Here is a 19,677-nt window from a genome sequence, read left to right on the forward strand (position 1 = left end):
TGTTCCTTCAAGCCTACGTAGTGCATTGTGTATTGTACACATAGAGTACACGTCTGTATATGTATGTATACTTATGTCCGGGCGTCCGTCCGTCCGCTCACGGGTTCTGGAGTTCGCGTTCGAGATTCTCGAGCGGTTCGTTGTTCGCTGTTTCATTATAATTGTTATAACATTACGTACAGATTATGCTTAACTTTAACTATAGATCGCACGATCTTCCTAGCCCAGTAACTGACTACCGTCGCTTAAAGCATCATTATTATAATATTGTTGTCGTTTAGGACATCATGGTCATAAATTGCCATTTTCTGCCTAAATCAGCATTAGTTTATATTAGCTGTGGCTGGGTCGTCTCTTATACAAGCCTCGTCTCTAATAGAATAGAGGGTTTTAGAGCATTAACCCGACACGCTTCTCCAATAGGGGTACACGGGGTTTACGACGACTACTTCAACGGCAAATACAGGTTAAATCCTAGTATAGGGGCAGAAGTTTTTCACCTACTATATATAGATAATTTTTTTATGTAACTATAAATTGTTGTGACAATTTCTTGGATCCGTTAACTGATAACAAATGTGTATTTTTCTATACCATTATAATTGTATTAGTTTCTTTGAATCCAATTAAGTATATTTACTATCTTATATATATAAAAGAGAAAGTCTGTGGGTATGTTCCGTATAGGCTCCGAAACGGATGGACCGATTTCAATGAAACTTTCAGGGAATCTCCGGATTGACCTGGTGAGTAATCCTGTAAAATTTGGTGACGATCGGAACACTCCTATTTTTAAACGGTCAAATACAGCTTTTATTTACTATGATGCTATAAATATTATGTTAGGTATAATAACTGGGACACACAGCTTTACATGCTATACGAAGTAAGTCTTGGACTATGCCAATTTCCTAACTCCGGATTGTTACTGAAAGTTTCTTGACGGATCAGTTCAATACCTAAAAATAATAACTGCCTGATCCGGGAATCGAACCCAAGATCTCTGTCGTCTAACATGCTGCAACCACGCAGACTCAGTTATATAATGTCACCACTAGTATTTAAAACAGTATATCGTGACATAATTCAATGCGAACCCCTTTTATATTTACAATAATATACATTAAACATTATCAACTGAAGGATGTCCACTGCTGGAAATATAATTTCTATTTAATCTGCTAATAGTTGTACAACAACTGTAAAAATTTACAGAATTTATGATATTTACAAAAGCTATTTATTTATTTTACACAAATCGCGTATAAGATCGCGATCGCGAAATAAATAGCTAAAAGATTAAGGACTGATTTTTCAGGCAATCTGCCAATGGAATTAATATGATAGATTGAGATATATATATGCAATAGTTGTCAAAACGTCAAATTTATTCCTTAGAGTCTAATAGAAAATTGTAAAAATGGCGGATTAAAAAAAATATCGCTAAACAAAATTAAATGAAATCTTGAATGAAAATACTCACCGATCATGGTTTTCAGTCGCACGGCGCACATAATGAAATCGTCAAACTGTATGTAGCCGTCATGTGATCCGTATCTGTAAACAAAATAAACTAATTTAAAATTCAGTTACTGCAAGTAGGCCTTCAATTTAAGCACTTTAAATTAAATTGCCGCACAATTGTGCGGCAAAACCCTTCGTTTTTATTTATAATTTCTGAATTTTCTCTTGTCTGGTCTGGGAGTCTTTGGCCGTGGCTAGTTACCGTACCCGCAAAGACGTGCCGCTAAGCGATTTAGTGTTCCGGTGCGATGCGGAGAAACCGATTAAGGGTATGACTACTACAATCCCATCTGAGACGGCATCATCACTTACCACCAGGTGAGATTGCAGTAAAGCCGCCTTCGCACGCCTAGCTGTGTAGAAAATGTGTGTATGCAATAAAGTATTCGAACAAACAAAAATATATAAACTGCAAGGCAAGTAACCATCGGTACGGACATACTCTTTTTACATCCTCATCTAAAATATAAAATGACATTTATTGAAATTTTTTTTTTCTTAATACCTGTGAGCAAGGACGTTTAGTACGTGAGCGTTGACAGTGTAGCCGGCCGAGTGGAGAGCGTCCCGCAAATGTTGTGGAGGTATAGCGCCACGTCCTTCGGTATCATATAAGCGGAATACAGCCTGCAACACATTTGATTATTTACATACGGGTTGGTACATCTTGAAGGCTATAGGCTATAATAGTTGTCCGTGCCGATATTATAAGAATAGAAAATTGTTAACTTGAAATGAAATTCATGATTAGATTTTGGTTTTGCATAAAAACTAACTTAAATGCACCTGAAATATATTGATAGTAATACTATAAATGCTATATTTCGTTTGTCTGTTTGTCATGTAACCAATTTAAGGCTCCTGCACCGATATTAAGTAATTTTTTTTTTACTATATATTCCGGGAAATCAAACTTTTATGCGTGATTTTAAAACAAAAAAAAAAGACTCGAACATGGAATAAGTCGTAAGCGACAGCTGGTATAAATATAAAAAAAACAATATACAGATACATAACATAAAATAATTACAATATGTTTTCTTTACATGCCCTTACATTATCTGCGGGCAACCAGTTTGGTCCGTCAATGGTGGTAACTGCAATATAATAGTCAAGGTGACGTAACGTTTAGGTTTTAACGTAAGTGAGGAAAAATTAGTCGACTTTAGTGGTTGTCGTTTGTACACTCATTAAATCGAACTCAGGGGTAGAAAGTAGAAACAAAGGAATTAATGTAATGTTATGCTTATATGGAGGTGAAACTAAATTGTAAACTTCATAAATACGTACCCTCCAATTACGTAAATCGATCCACAATGATTTGAACTCGTCAAAACCGAGGCCGCCCGAGTTGTCTTTATCCAACATAGCAATCATGCTTCTACACACATCCTTAGAGAATCCTTCGCCTTTCAGTTCTGTAACGCGTGTAAAAATATTAAAAATTGCTTACAAAGTTGTTTACCTAGAATACTTGGGCGACGTGTAGCATAAATAAATTACGTTAAATACTTATTTATGTAAATGAAGTAAAAACATGATGAAAAATAAACAAAAACATTTTATTTGATCATCGTAATAATGTTTTAAAAATGTTTTATTACTTTTTTTTATATATAATTTCCAATACTGTACATGTAGCGACGTGCAGTATATCAGGATTCAAAAACTTATTATTTTAAATGGTGTTTAAAACTAATGTTTTATTAAACAATATAACTAAATCTACTCCTTCTAAACAATTCAGTAATATATTCAATCGTAGTTTAAATAAACTCACGTTTCCCATAAAAAAACACTAGAATTTTATCGAAATGGAGGTGAATTATGTTCATGACTAAAAAAGTTATATGGTATTAAGAGTAATTTTTAAAATGCCCATTTTTGAGAACAAATTTGCCAATCAAACATGCTGACATGAAGCTTTAAAAATGTAAATATTACCAATTGTATTGACGATATTTACATTTGTATGGTCACTGGTTAGTAGCGGCGTAAAGCAAAGTCAAAACAAAAACAAGTAGTTGATCAGAAACAAAATTATCTATTATAAACTGTTAATAATCTTAGCTTCTCATCAAATAATAATATACAAACTAAAACAATGCTCCAAACGTTATAAGTAGACATCGATAAAGGCAGACGTAGAGCATTATTTTAAAATAAAAATAAAAATAATAACACGATAGTAGTACAAAATCATAATAATACACAAATAGTTTAAAAATCTGAAAACATAATAATGCCATAGTATAAAACAAAAACAGACATTTTAAAGCAATATCCTCCATTTCTATAAAAGATTTGAATTGTATTATACAGGTGCATGCATTGTCGCCTTCTTTCCTGTAACATGAGTAAATATGTATTATTATATTAGTATCAAACAAAAAGGAGTGATTATTCATTTATCTCAAATGTTCAAATTTAATAAAAACGTAAATATTTAATTATTATTTAAAGTAATATCTGTTTATCTGGAGCAAATCCGGGATAAAACAAATAATGGTATTAATAACGCATCAGCAAAGTGCTTTTTCGTAGCGATAAGACGGTTATAATCCAAAAAATAATGAAAAATCTCACAAAAGATTATTAAACAAAAAGTTCACAGTATTAATTATTGTGTAAAAATAATGTAGGTTTGTTCTACATTAACATACAGATAAACTAAATACCCATTTATGAAATTTACACAAAAAATTATGATCCATTTACGAGTTTTACAAATTGTTGTAACTTTTATGATAACCGTAAACACAATACCTTGCGGTTGCGGTTGGTTGAGGTGGACCTGTTCCTGCTGCTGTTGAGCTTGGACTTGTTGCAGATCCACGCCGATCTCCTTGCAGATTGGTGCGCAAAGCGCGCAGAGGAGCTGTTCGAGACAGCTTTGCTCTTGAGGGGGGGTCGTTTGCCCCCCTCCCCCTCCATCGTACGCCACGCCACGACGCATAGCCATTTCTGCACCCCAACAATTACTATTTTACACAGCTATTCTTATCTTTAATTGTAGTTCGCACTTTCTTATTTGGCTAAGCTGAAGTTGACTGCTGAACGTTAGCCCATATACGACCCTCGCCTCCTCCAAATCTGAATTCCTAAGAACTGTATCTGCGCAGTGACTAGCATCAGTCCAACCAAATCAGATCGCGCATACTGTCTATCATAATGAAAGCTAAAAGTACATCATCCCGAAGTACCAAACTTTGGTGAAATCAATTTCGATATTAAATCATTAAATTTTAGCCAACTACAATGATTGACGCATATCAAATGCACCGATCTAGCTAATTTAACAGTTTGGTACTAGGGGTGTACATTATCTCATATCTAATTAATTTTAAATAATCAAGTTAATGGGATGTTACAAAATTAATAATTATTTGTTAAATATATTACTAAATTATAACCTGGAGTAAATGTCGTTATGAAACACAGATTACTTTAAAAGAACTTTAACATTATAACTTGCAATGAAATATACTTAATTGAATGGCTAATAATGTCTACAAATTAAAATAAAATTTGCAAATTATATTAAATATACACATATGAGACTAAAATTAACTACTATTTTACTTATATAAATACATTTTTGTAAAAGTAGCAAATTATAAAAGTTTCTAAACATTCAAAGCATGTGTGTAAATGAAATAAAACATGTAGCAAAATTTATTTACAACAATAAAATCATAAATATTACAAAAACTTTTTTTCTATTACTCACATATAGAATTATCTTCCGACGATTTCCAACAAAACAATTTAAAAAAGCAGCATTAAAAATGGCACAGAAGCGTTATTACATTGAAAGCTCAAAATGGGCATTTTGTAAATTACATAAATATTGATAAATTAGGTTAAAAAAATAAAATTATATTTTATTTAGTGAAATGTTGACTTTTCCTTTTTTTCTAAACGGAAAAGTTTTACCTATAATTCTCATTAAAGCAGATTTATCTCTTATAAAGCAAAAAAGGCAACCTTAAAACAATAATGCAATAGAAAATCCATGTAGCCTATTTGGTGATTTTTTTTTTATTCAAAATTTACAGTTAGTTAAATTTATTGTTGAATACAAAGCGGTAAGTCTACATTGAGATACTGTTGCCAAATCTTGTTACATAAATCTCTCATCTTAAGATCGTGGCATACCGTATTTTTTTGCAATTTTTAATGCATTAGCTGAGTCGCCGTATCCTTAAGTTAAATTTATATTTTTATTTAACAAATTTTCTCCAAGTGTCCAACGTACAACTTTAATTTTTCTACACTTGGAGAAAATATTAGTATCAGTACAAAATTTAAAGCAACCAAATACTCAGTAGCATTTAAGTAGTATTTTTTTATTTAAGTCAAATTTTAATCTAAAATTAAGAATAAAGGAACTCAAACTACTGTTAGAGATAACTTTGTAATTTTTTTACAACAAAATATTATCGAATCGTGTAAACTGTACGAAGATTAAGTCAGGAATATGTTAAAAAAACATATATTTTATTGGCTGGGATGAATTATGAATAGTTAAAAGTATCGCTGTTTTTTTACAATGTGGGAAATACTGAATAGAAAAGGACAGCAGTCAGATTAACATCTGTCAGATTGTCAGTCAGATGTCATTCTGACTTGTCCTTTTCTATTCAATGTTTCTCACTCCCACTAAGCTCTAATTTTCAATAAATTTTGGTTCGGTTCTTTTTTGAATATATTAAAACGAAGTTATTTATGTTCCTTATTTTTAAAAATCTTCTGAATAAATGTCGTCGTCGGGTGGAAAACGCTTCCACCTATTCCTATAATTACGCTCGTGTAATGAAGTACTTACCCTCCCTCATAGCGTAATCCAGGATTTCCTTCAGCTCCTGCCAATCCACTTCACCATCAGCACCGGCCAGGCGAGTGAAGAAATCACGGACAGGGTCCGCGGGTTCGGGATTAGGTGCTATTTCTTTTACCTTAAAACACATTAAAGTCAAAGTCAAATATGTCTTTATTATATATTATATCATTTATTTCTCTCCGTATTCATTCTCTTCTATTCTCTGCTCGAGCGGGTGAAGATAATTATCTACACCCATGTACACCCAACAATAGAATATCATCATAGTAAATAAAAGCTGTATTTGACAGTTTGACAGTTCAAAAATAGGTGCTCCGATCGTCACCAAACTTTACAGGATTACTCGCCAGGTCAATCCGGAGATTCCCTGAAAGTTTCATTGAAATCGGTGCCTTTACGGAACATACCCACGCACTTTCTCTTTTATATATATATATAGATAGATAGATAGATAGATAGATATATCCAATAAACATTTAATTTCTTAATATAACATTGTAGATAGAACATCTTACCCTATCATCCACATCACCCATACCGACTTCTTCGTCGTTTTCACTGCAAACAAATAAAGAATAAAATATGTAGAATTCGCTTATTTATTTCGCAGTGACAATATACACATCGTCATCTAGCCCCAAAGTAAGCGAAGCTTGTATTATGAGTACTAAGATGACTAATGAATATTTTTTAAGAATAATATACATAAATACTTATAAATAAATAATAAATAAATAAACTACGACAATACACACATCGCCATCTAGCCCCAAAGTAAGCGTAGCTTGTGTTACGGGTACTAAGACAGCTGATGAATATTTTTATATACATAAATACTTATAATATACAGATAAACACCCACACACTGAAACACATTCATGTTCATCACACAAGCATTTTCCAGTTGTGGGAATCGGACCCACGGCCTTGGACTCAGAAAGCAGGGTCGCTGCCCACTGCGCCAATCGGCTGTCGTATACTATACAGACTTATAATATACAGAATACAGTGGACACCGCACACTGAAAAACACCCGTGTTCTTCACACTAACATTTTCCAGTTGTGGGAATCGAACCCACAACCACAGAAAGCAGGGTCGCAGCCCACTGCGCCAATTGGACGTCATAATTTTTTTTTATTCCACCACAAGTTATCCCTTGACTGCAATCACAACTGGTGGTAAGTGATGATGCAGTCTAAGATGGTAGCGGGCTCACACTGTTAGGGAGTATGGTAGTCTTACCATTAAAAGGTTTCTACGCGACATCGCACCGGAACACTAAATCGCTTAGCGGCACGTGTTTGTCGGTACGGTGGTAGCTAGCCACGACCAAAGAAAATTCAGAAATTATTAATTCCCAAATTGCCTTAAACGATGAATAGAAGGATGCACTAACGCCATATTATTGCTTTTCTCTGAGAATACACGTAGTAGAAACTCCCCCTCCTCATCACGGTCGAACGTTGAAGGCACTATCACGTACTGGCCGGGCTCGAATTTGAACCTGTAACAATTTTTTTTTTTTAAATTCAATGTCAATAATTCCTTTTTTTGTTTTGACCTATAATGACAGACAAAATGAGGAGCCTCAAGTAGCTTATCAAACTTAAGCTTAATTTGCTATACTCCGCGAAAAGCAGGAGAATCTGTGTGATGTAATTTATAATTGTTAAGAACAATTATTCATTGTAAAGTCAACATCTCCTGAGGATGCTCCGGTTTCGGAGCGAAACGTGCGTAGAGGGTACATTGCCGAAGATCTGTTTGGTGTGGAGTATAAGGATTGAAGAAATTATAAATTACACCACACAGATTCTCCTGCTTATCGCGGAGTATAGCAAATTAAGCTTAATTTTGATAATATATCATGGATTTCCGCAAAGTAACGCCTGCTTCTATCCAGCCTTAAGTAGCGTTTTTAATTTATATGAGTATTGAGGCCGGCATCAAAGAATTAAGAAAAAACAGAATCCTCATTCAGCCATTATGGTATTCCTTGCATTGCGTCCAACAACAGTGAAAACGTCCCGCGCACGCCTCACTTTACACCCGCGGAATGATGTTAGCTCACTAACTTTTTCTCATTAAAGATAAAATAATTCATTTCAACTGCTAAATGCTATGAAGTGTCTTGCCGTTTGTTCGATAAACAACTCTAAAGTGGAGTGGTTTTTGATGCTTCAATACTAGTCGTGTACACGTTTCCTGTATTTTCATAATTCAATGGCCAGCATACATGCTTAGTTGGTTAGACGGCTAAATTCACCAGAAGGGCAAATAGGGTTAAATTTACCTAAATTCTAATGATTGATCTTTATATATATTCCAATTTAAAATATTATCACATAATATATTAAACTTTCCGACAGCCATAACTTCCGCTAGACACTTTAAAGCTCGCAAAAAACTTAATTTTAAAACTTATCCTTAACAATAACCATAGTGACTATTCCGTAGCTGAACTTTTTAAAAAGTGTAAAGTTTTACCAGTGCAGGTACAGTTCAAATATTCAATTTTAAAAGAAAACTTTTTTAATAAAATAAACAAAGTACAACATCCTGTATGCACGCGGGCCGTCAGTCGAGGACGGTTATGCGCTTCGGGCGCGTTCAATAGGTATGGCGAGCGCACGAACGTTTACCTAGTTCCTCGCCTTATTAATGAATTACCCACTGATGTACGAGACAATATTAATCCTCGTAATATTAAGAAAAAACTGAAGTCCTTCTTTTTAAGTAACTTATGATCATTTTTATACACAACATGGTAAACTGGCAATAATGTTCTGTAGTTAACGTACCAAGACTTAATTCTCTGTTAGCATATATTACAAAGGTTTTCTGATGCTAGCTATAAGTATTTTTTATTTTTTTGGAAACTTTATGTAAATAAATAAACAAAATAAAAGTAATAATAATAAAAAAAATATATGTTTTCATCATCAAATCCCTATTGAAGGTCTAACAAAATTACTAAACTCATCTTTCAAACTTTTATAGGGAGTTCCGAATTCGACGGTTCTGTGCCGCTTATCATAATGAACCCATAACCGACCCACTACAGGGCACGAGTCCACCACGCTGGCCCAGTGCGGATTGGTGGACACCACACGCCATTGAGAACATTGTGGAGAACTCTCAGGCATGCAGTTTTCCTTCACCGTTGAAGCAAGTGATATTTTAGTAGCTTGAAACGCACATAACTTAGAAATGTTAGAAGCTGGGATTCGAACTCGGGCCTCCCGAAGTGGAGCCGAACTCCTAGCCACTAGGCTATCCGCTGAATAACCCACCTGGCGCTGACTTCTCTTAGGTTGATGAACGCCTGCGAGCGTCCCACAGACGCGTTGTACTTGAAGAAGTTGACGTCTAGAGGCTTCGGCACGTGACCGTAGTCCGGGAGACGGTACACCGCGAAGCCGATGGTGAGACACTCGAGGCCCTGGTGGCGCTGCGAGCGGCGGTTCTTCTGCATAAGGGCCACGATAATCTGAAACATTTTTTTTTTAATTTATTAAACCCACAAAACAGATCATGACAAAACATAAACATAAGAAAAACAACCAATAAAAATAAAACTAGCCATTCTCCACCACATGCGTGTATAAATGCAGCCAATAGATGGGACGGACGTACGTTCTTGGATATTTTCTTCCAAAAAAAAAACAATTTACATCCCTACTAATATTATAAATGTTAATGTAAGTTGGTTTGTTTGTTACGCTCTCACGCGAAAACTACTGAAGCGATCTTCATGAAACCTTTTATACATATTCTTGGAGGTAATAGAAATAACATAGTATACTTTTTATTGAAAAAAAGAAATTACGTAAGATAACAAAATGTTTGTGAAAAAATCTAAAAATCTCATATATGACTATAGGTGTAGGCTGCTATGTAGCAGTACGCTGCCTTTCAAAATCACGCGGGCGAAGCCGCAGGGCACATCTAGTATCATATAAAATAACATAGTGTAAGGAGAATACAGTGTCGAGTTAAGTTATAATTTTTATTTATTTTTTTACATTTGTCAAGCAGACTGAAAGAAACAGATTTATGATTAAAGATGTCAAGATCCCAGGAGAAAACCAACTCGTTATAAAGGTGGCACATTCTAACCACAGGATTGTAGAAAGTGTTGTTTTTGTATACGTTAAGACCAAAAGTTCTAATGGCTCATTATAAAGTGGTGAGAATGTAAAAAGAATTGTTGTTTTTGTATATGTTAAGACTAAAAGTTCTATTGGTTTTGGGATTTCTGCTGCGATATTTAGTATTAATATCTATTAAAGACATTTATTATTTCATTGTAATAATTTCATAATTATTTTGTCAATATTAATATGGTGTATTGACTTAAAGCGGAAATAATTATAGTCGTCATCATCACATCAACCCATTACGGGGCCCACCAAAATGAGAAGGGGTTAAGGCCGTAGCCCACCACGCTGGCCCAGTGCGGATTGGTGGACACCACATACCTTAGAGAACATTGTGTAGAACTCTCAGGCATGCAGGTTTCCCTACGATGTTTTCCTTCACCGTTGAAGCAAGTGATATTTTAATTACTTAAAACGCACATAACGTAAAATTTTGTGTACTGTGTGGTAATATTTAAACAAATAAATATACAATGTGTATATGAAAACCGAATTAGTACTTCATAGGGTTTAGGGGAACATTACTTACTGTCTCTGAGACTTATCTGTGAAACCGAAAACCTAATAGTTATTGAGTAAACGACTGCCATAGTTTCCAATACTTAACACTATATGACAAAATTATGTCACGCGTGTCGATCTTTTATCTTCAATAGGTTTGCCATAAATTAACAATTAGGATGTTTTGAATTCATTTCTATGGAAAAATTAATATGCTTTTTTTGATTTAATATTTTTACAGAGTGATTCCTTATGAAATATACTTATGAATCCTTCAAGATTATTTCGTAATTCTGTTACACATTTTATATGAAGAAATGAATAAAACCAACTCACAGTACACTTGTTCTCGGCGTCGCCTTCATCCGGGTCCTTCAAAGTGACAGTGTATTGCGGATTCTTCCAGAATGTCTCTAGGTAGTTTCTGCAACCGCCCGCTGTCACACCTGAGAACAAAAAGGTTTTTTTTTCATTACACTGAAATTTAGTAAACATTGTGTATTGTTATTTTTTTTTATTTATTTATTATTTATTATAAATTGTAACAAACATTTTCCAACATAATTAGCCATTCCCTTAGAAACTATGCGTTTATGGTGAGAAGTGCGGGTTCGCAAGTATATATCTGGTATCGGGCTTGCTTGTTAGGCGGTATGCGGTTATATTAACCCATATACAGCCAAGGTCGTATCCTCACACCAGCCCAGGAGAAATTTAGGAATTCAGGATTACATCTACCGCGGATGAACTCGGGATGTCCCACTTATAACTATAAGACATAGTCACATATGACATTGGACACAATATACCCGGACCCACCGCGTTGTATCGCCCTCCAACGCCATTCTATCATTTGCTCGGCCCTCAAGGATCGTAGTGATCGTAATGTGAAATTTCATTGCATTGGACACGAACTGTATTTGGTTTCATGTTCTTGTTTTGTTACACGCCTTTTCGTAAAGGTTGATTTGAATCTGCATATATATATTTAATAACATTTAAATACGTATATTAATTTATAATTTATTTCCCAAATTTTAAACGCGTTTTTTTTCGCACGTCCGAAGTTTGGCTGGTAGAAAGTGCTCTTGCGTGAAGTCCGTAAGTTTTGCAAACTGTTTTTTTTGATTGTGCAATAAAGTTAATAAAAAAAAAACAGCAATCATAAATGCAAAATAGTATTTTCAATTCCACTGTAAGTTTCTGAGGTTAGCACGTTCAAACGAAGAAACAAACTCTTCGGCTTTATTATCAAAATAGATGTAAGGTAAGGTCCCGAAAATTACCTCGAACCCACTCTCCTTCGAAGACGGACATCTCCCACTTCTTAGTGCAACCTTCGGGGCACTCATCCGGGTCCAGAGAATCAGGGTTCAAGTTGCAGATCTCAACTCTGAAAAAAAAAATGAAGCTCTTATAAAATAAAATTACAGACACATAAGGCTTAACACCTATGCCTCAGTTTGGTGGTCACAGGGCGGCCATTGCAGGATGTGCTCCTTGCATGCCCTGCGAAGTATAACTCTGTTTATAGGCGATGGTTTTCCACTTCCCATCAGGTGGTATTTTTGGTTGGTCCTCCAACTAATTATATAAAAAAAAAAAATTAAAGCTGGCTAAGACTTCAGCCTCTCCTTTATAGGGTACCGGCACACACCTATAACATTTCAAAGTTATGTGCGTTTTAAGTATAATAATAATAATAATAATAAATATACACATCGCAATCTAGCCCCAAAGTAAGCGTAGCTTGTGTTATGGGTACTGAGGTGACTGAGGTATATTTTTATGAATAACATACATAAATACCTATAATACACATATAAACACCTAGACACTGAAAAACATTCATGTTCATCACACAAACATTTTCCAGCTGTGGGAATCGAACCCACGGCCTTGAACTCAGAAGGCAGGGTCGCTGCCCACTGCGCCAATCAGCCGTCTAAATCTGTCTGTCAGGAAGTGGCTTTGGATGCTGCAGTGGATGTCGAATTGGGTGTTGCCGTGGCGGTGGCAGTGTGGAAGTTTGAGTGGAATTGACGTGGCTTAGGGTGTGTAAGTCGTAATCGCTGTGTGTGTGGCTGTGGGTCATCACCTGTTAGTTAGTTGAAAACGCTATAAACAGAGTAACACTTTGCATGGCATGAAATGAACACGTCCTCAGAAGCGCCATCTAGTGACAATGCTGGGAAACCGTGCTGTCACTAGATGGCACTATTTCAATACCATAGAAATCGTAGTTAACTTTAACGCGATCCAAAAAGTAAAAGTAGAAAATCACCCGCTTTTATACTTCCCCGGACGAGCTCCACCAAGAATTAATTAAGAATATATACCTATCGAAGTGACTACAAAAGTCCTTGAAAGACATCCAGAACTCGCCGTCGTCATCGAACGTGAGGCCCAATTCCTCTTTCTCCGATTCCGGTATGAAGCGCCATTCCGGTGACCTGGGAATCATTACTTAATATTACAAATGTGACAGTGTGTTTGTTTGTTTGTTCTCACTTTACATCTTTACTAAGCAACTAAGCTGACTTGATATTTGGCGCTAGTAAATTAATAGTTATTGTTTTTATTTATTCCACTACAAGTTAGCCCTTGACTGCAATCTCACCTGGTAGTAAGTTATGATGTACTCTACGATGGTAGCGAGCTAACAAATCAGGGGTCTAACAGTTATATTAAAACCATACTGTTGATCGGTTTCTACGCGACATCGCACCGAAACGCTAAATCGCTTAGCGGCCCATCTTTTTCGATAAGGTGGCTACTAGCCACGGCCGAAGCCAGGCGAGACCAAAGAAAATTCAGAAAAAAAAAACTAACTTGTCACTCCAGGGTCCATTCCACTCTGCTTCATTTCCCCAGGGGTTCCTCAGTCTCAGTAACGGGATTTTCCCCGCTCGCCCCGGGGTCTCGATGTCCACGTATTTGACCCGGGTCACGGAGTACGCGTGGCCCCGGATAAGACCCACTGGTGTTTCAGCTTCGAGGATGTTTGGGTCCGGCTGTGAACAGTTATAATGCATTTTAAAAATGTGGTATGGTGGCTTTTCCATAAAGTAAGCGACGTATAGAATCTCGAGGATAACTAAACTAAACTAAATTAAACATGCCATACAAATAGTGAACCAAAATAAGCGGTGATAGCGTTGTGGTTCATACTTCGGCATCCCTGTCCGAGTCCGAGTCCGAATTCGATCCCCAGACTTTTGTGCGTTGAATTTTTTTTTATTTAGCTAGTTGGCCACACACAGTCGGCCCTTGACTGCAATCTCACCTGCTGATGGTAAGAGATGCTGCGGTCTAAGACGGTAGCGGGCTAGCCTGTTCGGATAATGCCAGTTATATTCAACCCATACCCCGGTTTCTACGCGACATCGTACCGGAACGATAAATCGCTTAGCGTCATTTAAAGAAATCAGCATAACATGCACGATGACATTGACAAAGAATCGCTAAAATACTGTATATATCTAATGATTTAATATTCATATACCTATTATATTAATTAACCTAAAGCGATGTGTGTATTGTATATTTATTGATATTTCATTTGATTTCTGCAAAAATAAGATATTATTTGGATACAGTAGATACTACCGAACATCAAAATTCAAAATTCATTTATTTCAAGTAGGCCTAATATAAGCACTTTGAAACGTCAAGTCTGTCTGTGTGTAGTGTCTCTACCACCGGTTCGGAAGGCAAATTCTACCGAGAAGAAGCCGGCAAGAAACTCAGCAGTTGCTCTTTTCCAACATTAACAATTTACATTTTACATTTCAAAATTCATTTTTCTATCTTGTGAGAGATGAAAGCGGAGCCGGATCCTTCCAAGCAACCTTGTCATTAAGAAATTCATCAATTGTATAATAACCTCGCTGTAATAAATGTGTTTTTTTGTGTGTGACATTATTTAAACTTATGCATTGGTAGGTCCAAAATTACCTTAGGAATCATATTATAAAAGCGTATACTCAGTCACACAAATGACTTCTGCACCTTTCGCAGACGATATGCAGATGTCACAAATTTATGACCATTTCTTGTAATCGACTGTTTATATCCACTTCGTTTCATCATACGGCAGTTAGCCAAATTAGTCAAAATGCCTATTGAGATTTCTCCACAATGTCCTCAAAGGCGTGTGAAGACTTAAATTGTCCCTTACCTCAATACTGCATCCCATAAGCGAGTTCCTCTCATAGGCCTTCAGCAGAATAGTGTAGAAGTTGGGAGGCAGTTCGTTGATCTCATACATCTCGGTGACTCCACCGGTGAAGTCCTCCATGGCCTCGCAGGTTGAACCGCCCTTTAGAGCTTCGTACGAGCCGTGCAATCTGGAATATTTAATAGCACAGTACTGATAACCCCTTCTCGCTGTTGGAGGAGACCAGTGCCTTGTTTTTTATTATGAAAATTAGATTATGAAAATTAAGCCTAATTTGCTATTACTCCGCGAACAGCAGTAAAATCTGTTTGGTGTTATTATATATATGGTGTTATAATTTCTTCAATCCTTATACTCCACACCAAACAGATCTGTACACTGTCGAGGATCCCCTGCCAGGCAGGGGATATAATCGGTGGATACAACTTTTGTCTACTGCCTGTGCTGCTGATGTGTTCCTGGTATATACATATTATCATTGGCGTGCACTTCACACTTGCACGAAAGCACTGGCTACCTATTTTTGTATAACTTTTAAAGGGGCAGGATTTTATGTAATTTTTCCTTATGCATACCCTGGTCAAAAACCCTGTGCACGCCATAACATATTATCGTTAATAAATGAGACGGTTGAGTGGCGCAGTGGGCAGCGACCCTGCTTTCTGAGTCCAAGGTGGTGGGTTCGATTCCCACAACTGGATTATGTGTATTATATTAAAAAATATATATTCATCAGCTATCTTAATAACCATAACACAAGCTACGCTTACTTTGGGACTAGATGGCGATGTGTGTATTGTCGTAGTATTTATTTATTTAAATAAATACAAATTAATAAAGTGTCTGGGTGTTTATCTGTATATTATAAGTATTTATGTGTATTATATTCAAAAAAAAAATATTCATCAGCTATCTTAATACCCATAACACAAGCAACGCTTACTTTGGGGCTAGATGGCGATGTGTGTATTGTCGTAGTATTTAATTAAATTTATAATTCCTATTTTTTCACGCAGCAACGGATCAACGGATCGCCGTGGAGAGGAGCCCCCGCCATGTAGAGTACCGGTAATAGGCAATGATGATGATAACTTACTTAGCGTAAGCCTTCTCAAGCAGGGCGCTCCAGAACTCGTTCCTCTCGGACGAATGTAGGAACACGAGCTTGCCTCTGTAGGTGGGCAGGCGGTCATCAATCACAACGTCCACCCAGCGGCCGTACTGCCAAAACCTGTACAAGAAACAGACCAGGTGAGATTGCAGTCAAGGGCTAACATGTAGAGAAATAAAAAAAATATCCGACATCCAATACTAGCAGTTTAGTTGTAGTTCAAAAAAAATTTAAAGTATTCAGTATCGCTAAGCCTTAAATGAAGGGATTGCTGCTGTCCGCTGAGGAGTTCTGTCCTCTATCTCCAACCACATTCATCACAAAGTTTGGGCAAAAATAAACACATATTATAACCTCTATAGTACAAAAATAATTACTTAAATCGGTTATAATTTGTCGGAGTTATGGTGTAAAATCGACAAACACTCATCCCCTCTCCCAAAGGAACCGAGCTTAATGTCGGTATAAAACTGGATTCTATATTACTTCTAACACTTCCAAGAATATGTGTACAAAGTTTCATGAGGATCGGTTAAGTAGTTTTTGCGTGAAAACTTAACCAACAAATACATTGACATTTATAATATTAAGTAGGGAAGTAGGGATAGGGATAGGGATTAGAAGTATAAGCGGTGATAGCGAATTGGGTAGCACACACTTCTAACTTTTCTAAGTTATATGCGTGAGGAAACTCTTCAGAAAGGAGGAGGAAAAATGTTATCGGTCCACCAATCCACACTAGGTCAGTGTGGTGGACTTCGGCCTTAACCCCTTCTCATTGTGGGAGGACACCCGTGCTCTGTAGTGGACCAGTAGCGGACTAGGGTAGAAATAAGAGAAAAAGATTTATGTTTCTTTAAAACAGTTATCGCGGCTTTATTGGATAACAAATTATTTACCTGAAGTGGAAGACACCGGCGTAATCTTCATCGAAGCTTTGGTCGTCCGGAACGACTTGGAAGAACAATCTGGAAAATGGAAAAAATAAAATTATTGCTTTTGGTTTCAGGGTTACGTTGTGAACTGAAAAAGATGAAAGAGAGAGAGATTTTTGAAGTTATACTTCTTTTGGCGCGTTAGGAGAAAAATGGTGAGAGTAAATTTTTACGACGCGCGCACATATATAGTCAATATTATATTTTTTCTAAAGTCTAAGACTTTCAATAATTCAACCAATACCTTTTTTCTATGGTTATTGTCGTTTTTTCTACAAACGTAGAATAAGGCGAAAGATAAAATTTTTGAAAAGATTTTTATCTTGTTACGCCAAAGAAGTATAACTTCTAACGCGTATACATAAGTACACATACGTTTTTTTTTTATTCTACTACAAGTTAGCCCTTGACTGCAATCTCACCTAGCCGTAAGTGATTATGCAGTCTAAGATGGTAGCGGGCTAACCTGTAGGGGAGCACGGTAGTCATACCCCAATCGGTTTCTAAACGACATCGCACCGGAACACTAAATCGCTTAGTGGCACGTCTTTGTTGGTAGTGTTGTAACAAGCCACGGCCGAAACCTCTCACCAGACGAACCCTCGTAGCTTTAGGTTTAAGTTTACGAATGTGGTTATCGCCATCATCTCACTACCGTGTAATTCTTATGTACGCATCAAAAGTGCCACCTATGGGCCTACTTGAATAAAGATATTTTAGACTTTTGACGAAAAATATTTCGTTTTCTTAAACCTAAGGATACCTGGGAGAAATCGCTAAGATTGGCGATAAGGCCGCCTTTTGTATCCTACTACTTAAAGTGTCTGTTTTGATTTTTACTTGAAGAATACAAATCAAGAGAAAGTTTTAATAAATAAATAGGGTTCGGCTATATTATTCAAAAACACGGGCGCAGTTGCGGGCACAGCTAGTCTTTATTAATATTGTAAAGAGGAATGTTTTTTGTTTCATGGGCTCCGAAAGTACTGGACCGATTTTAACCATATCTTCGCCAAAATAAAAAACAATAAAACATAGGCTATAATTTGTTTTTTAAATTGGAGATGCTTATATATTTTTTTTTAAATGGGAGATGCTGAAGAAAATTGCAATAATGTAGTTATGCTTTACTTTACTACTTTAGTGCAATTTTCTTCAGCTAGTAAGTAAAATGATGCCTAATAATTTTATTACTTGGCGTGTGCTCAGAAAACTATTGATAATATGTAAAAATCTTGTATTAAAAGTACTATTGGGTTGTTCGGAAAGTCATTTCGTTTTTTTTGGGGAACATGAAAGACAGTTTTCGTATAATGAATAAATATTTTATTAAATTATATATTGGCCATTCTGGTCCAACACCTTTTGCCATCTTTCTGGCAGTAACATAATTCCCCTCTCATAAAAGTTTTTGTCCTTGCTGGCAAAAAACTCGTCCAGGTGGTTTTTGACATCTTCATTTGAGGTAAAGGTTTTGCCATCCAAAAAATTTTGCAGGGACCGGAACAAATAGTAGTCGGAAGGCGCCAGATCTGGAGAATATGGTGGATGTTGCAGTACGTCCCATTCAAGCTGTAAAAGTTTTTGGCGAGTGACCAAACTTGTGTGAGGTCTCGCATTATCCTGGTGGAACACTACACCCTTCCTGTTGATTAATTCGGGCCTCTTCTCTTTAAGTGAATCATTCAATTTGTCCAGCTGATGACAATAGACTTCTGAATTAATCGTTGTATTGTCCGGCAAAAGCTCAAAAAAAACGATTCCTTTGACATCCCACCAAACGGAGAGCATCACCTTTTTTTGGTGAATGTTGGCTTTTGACACGCTTTGAGCCGGTTCATCTTTTCTGCTCCATGACCTCTTGCGTTTAACATTGTTGTATACAACCCATTTTTCGTCCCCAGTAATAATCCGCTTCAAAAATGGATCATTTTCTAGACCTTTGAGGAGCGAATCACACGCGTCAACACGACGACACAAATTTCGCTCGGTAAGGACATGGGGCACCCACACATCGAGCTTCGAGGTTAAGTCCATGCCTTTCAAATGGCCATAAACAGTTGAATTCGACAAATTTAACCTCTCACCGATCTCTCGTGTGGTGATTCGCCGATTTGCATCAACTAATGCCTTTATCGGATCTTTGTCAGCTTCGACCGGCCTTCCAGACCGTGGTGCATCTTCGACATCAAAATTGCCGGATCGAAATTTTGCAAACCAGTTCTGGCACTGGCGTACTGTTAACACGCCTTCTCCATACACATCCGTCAATTTTTTTCTCGCTTGGACAGCATTTTTACCTTTTCTGAAGTTAAAAAGTAAAATATGACGAAAATGCTGCTTATTGCTCTCCATATTTAAAAGGGCACCAACCAAAAACTACTGGGTAGAATTAATAGAACTTTTTCACACACAAGCCTT

At 36.5% G+C, this 19,677-nt stretch overlaps 1 protein-coding gene across 13 annotated transcripts in view; it reads right to left on the minus strand.

Annotated features, from left to right (window-relative positions):
• LOC120634786 (calpain-B-like) overlaps positions 1 to 19,677 on the minus strand; it is a 60,761-nt gene that overhangs the window by 906 nt on the left and 40,178 nt on the right. For 10 of the 13 annotated variants that reach the window (XM_039905576.1, XM_039905574.1, XM_039905573.1 and 7 more), the window contains 15 exons: positions 17,221 to 17,289; positions 16,307 to 16,441; positions 15,211 to 15,379; positions 13,863 to 14,044; positions 13,370 to 13,483; positions 12,317 to 12,423; positions 11,367 to 11,476; positions 9,663 to 9,859; positions 7,766 to 7,873; positions 6,883 to 6,925; positions 6,353 to 6,482; positions 4,291 to 4,488; positions 2,815 to 2,942; positions 2,030 to 2,151; positions 1,484 to 1,557 (listed from right to left, as the gene is read on the minus strand). In XM_039905576.1, coding sequence (XP_039761510.1) covers positions 1,484 to 1,557; positions 2,030 to 2,151; positions 2,815 to 2,942; positions 4,291 to 4,488; positions 6,353 to 6,482; positions 6,883 to 6,925; positions 7,766 to 7,873; positions 9,663 to 9,859; positions 11,367 to 11,476; positions 12,317 to 12,423; positions 13,370 to 13,483; positions 13,863 to 14,044; positions 15,211 to 15,379; positions 16,307 to 16,441; positions 17,221 to 17,289 — 1,886 coding nt within the window. Of the gene's footprint in view, positions 1 to 71; positions 148 to 1,483; positions 1,558 to 2,029; positions 2,152 to 2,814; positions 2,943 to 4,290; positions 4,489 to 6,352; positions 6,483 to 6,882; positions 6,926 to 7,765; positions 7,874 to 9,662; positions 9,860 to 11,366; positions 11,477 to 12,316; positions 12,424 to 13,369; positions 13,484 to 13,862; positions 14,045 to 15,210; positions 15,380 to 16,306; positions 16,442 to 17,220; positions 17,290 to 19,677 lie in introns of all 13 variants that reach the window. The other 3 variants (XM_039905585.1, XM_039905586.1, XM_039905575.1) reach the window with 2 other exon arrangements.

This window comes from Pararge aegeria, chromosome 25 (genome assembly GCF_905163445.1).
Source record: "Pararge aegeria chromosome 25, ilParAegt1.1, whole genome shotgun sequence".
Lineage (NCBI taxonomy): Eukaryota > Metazoa > Arthropoda > Insecta > Lepidoptera > Nymphalidae > Pararge > Pararge aegeria.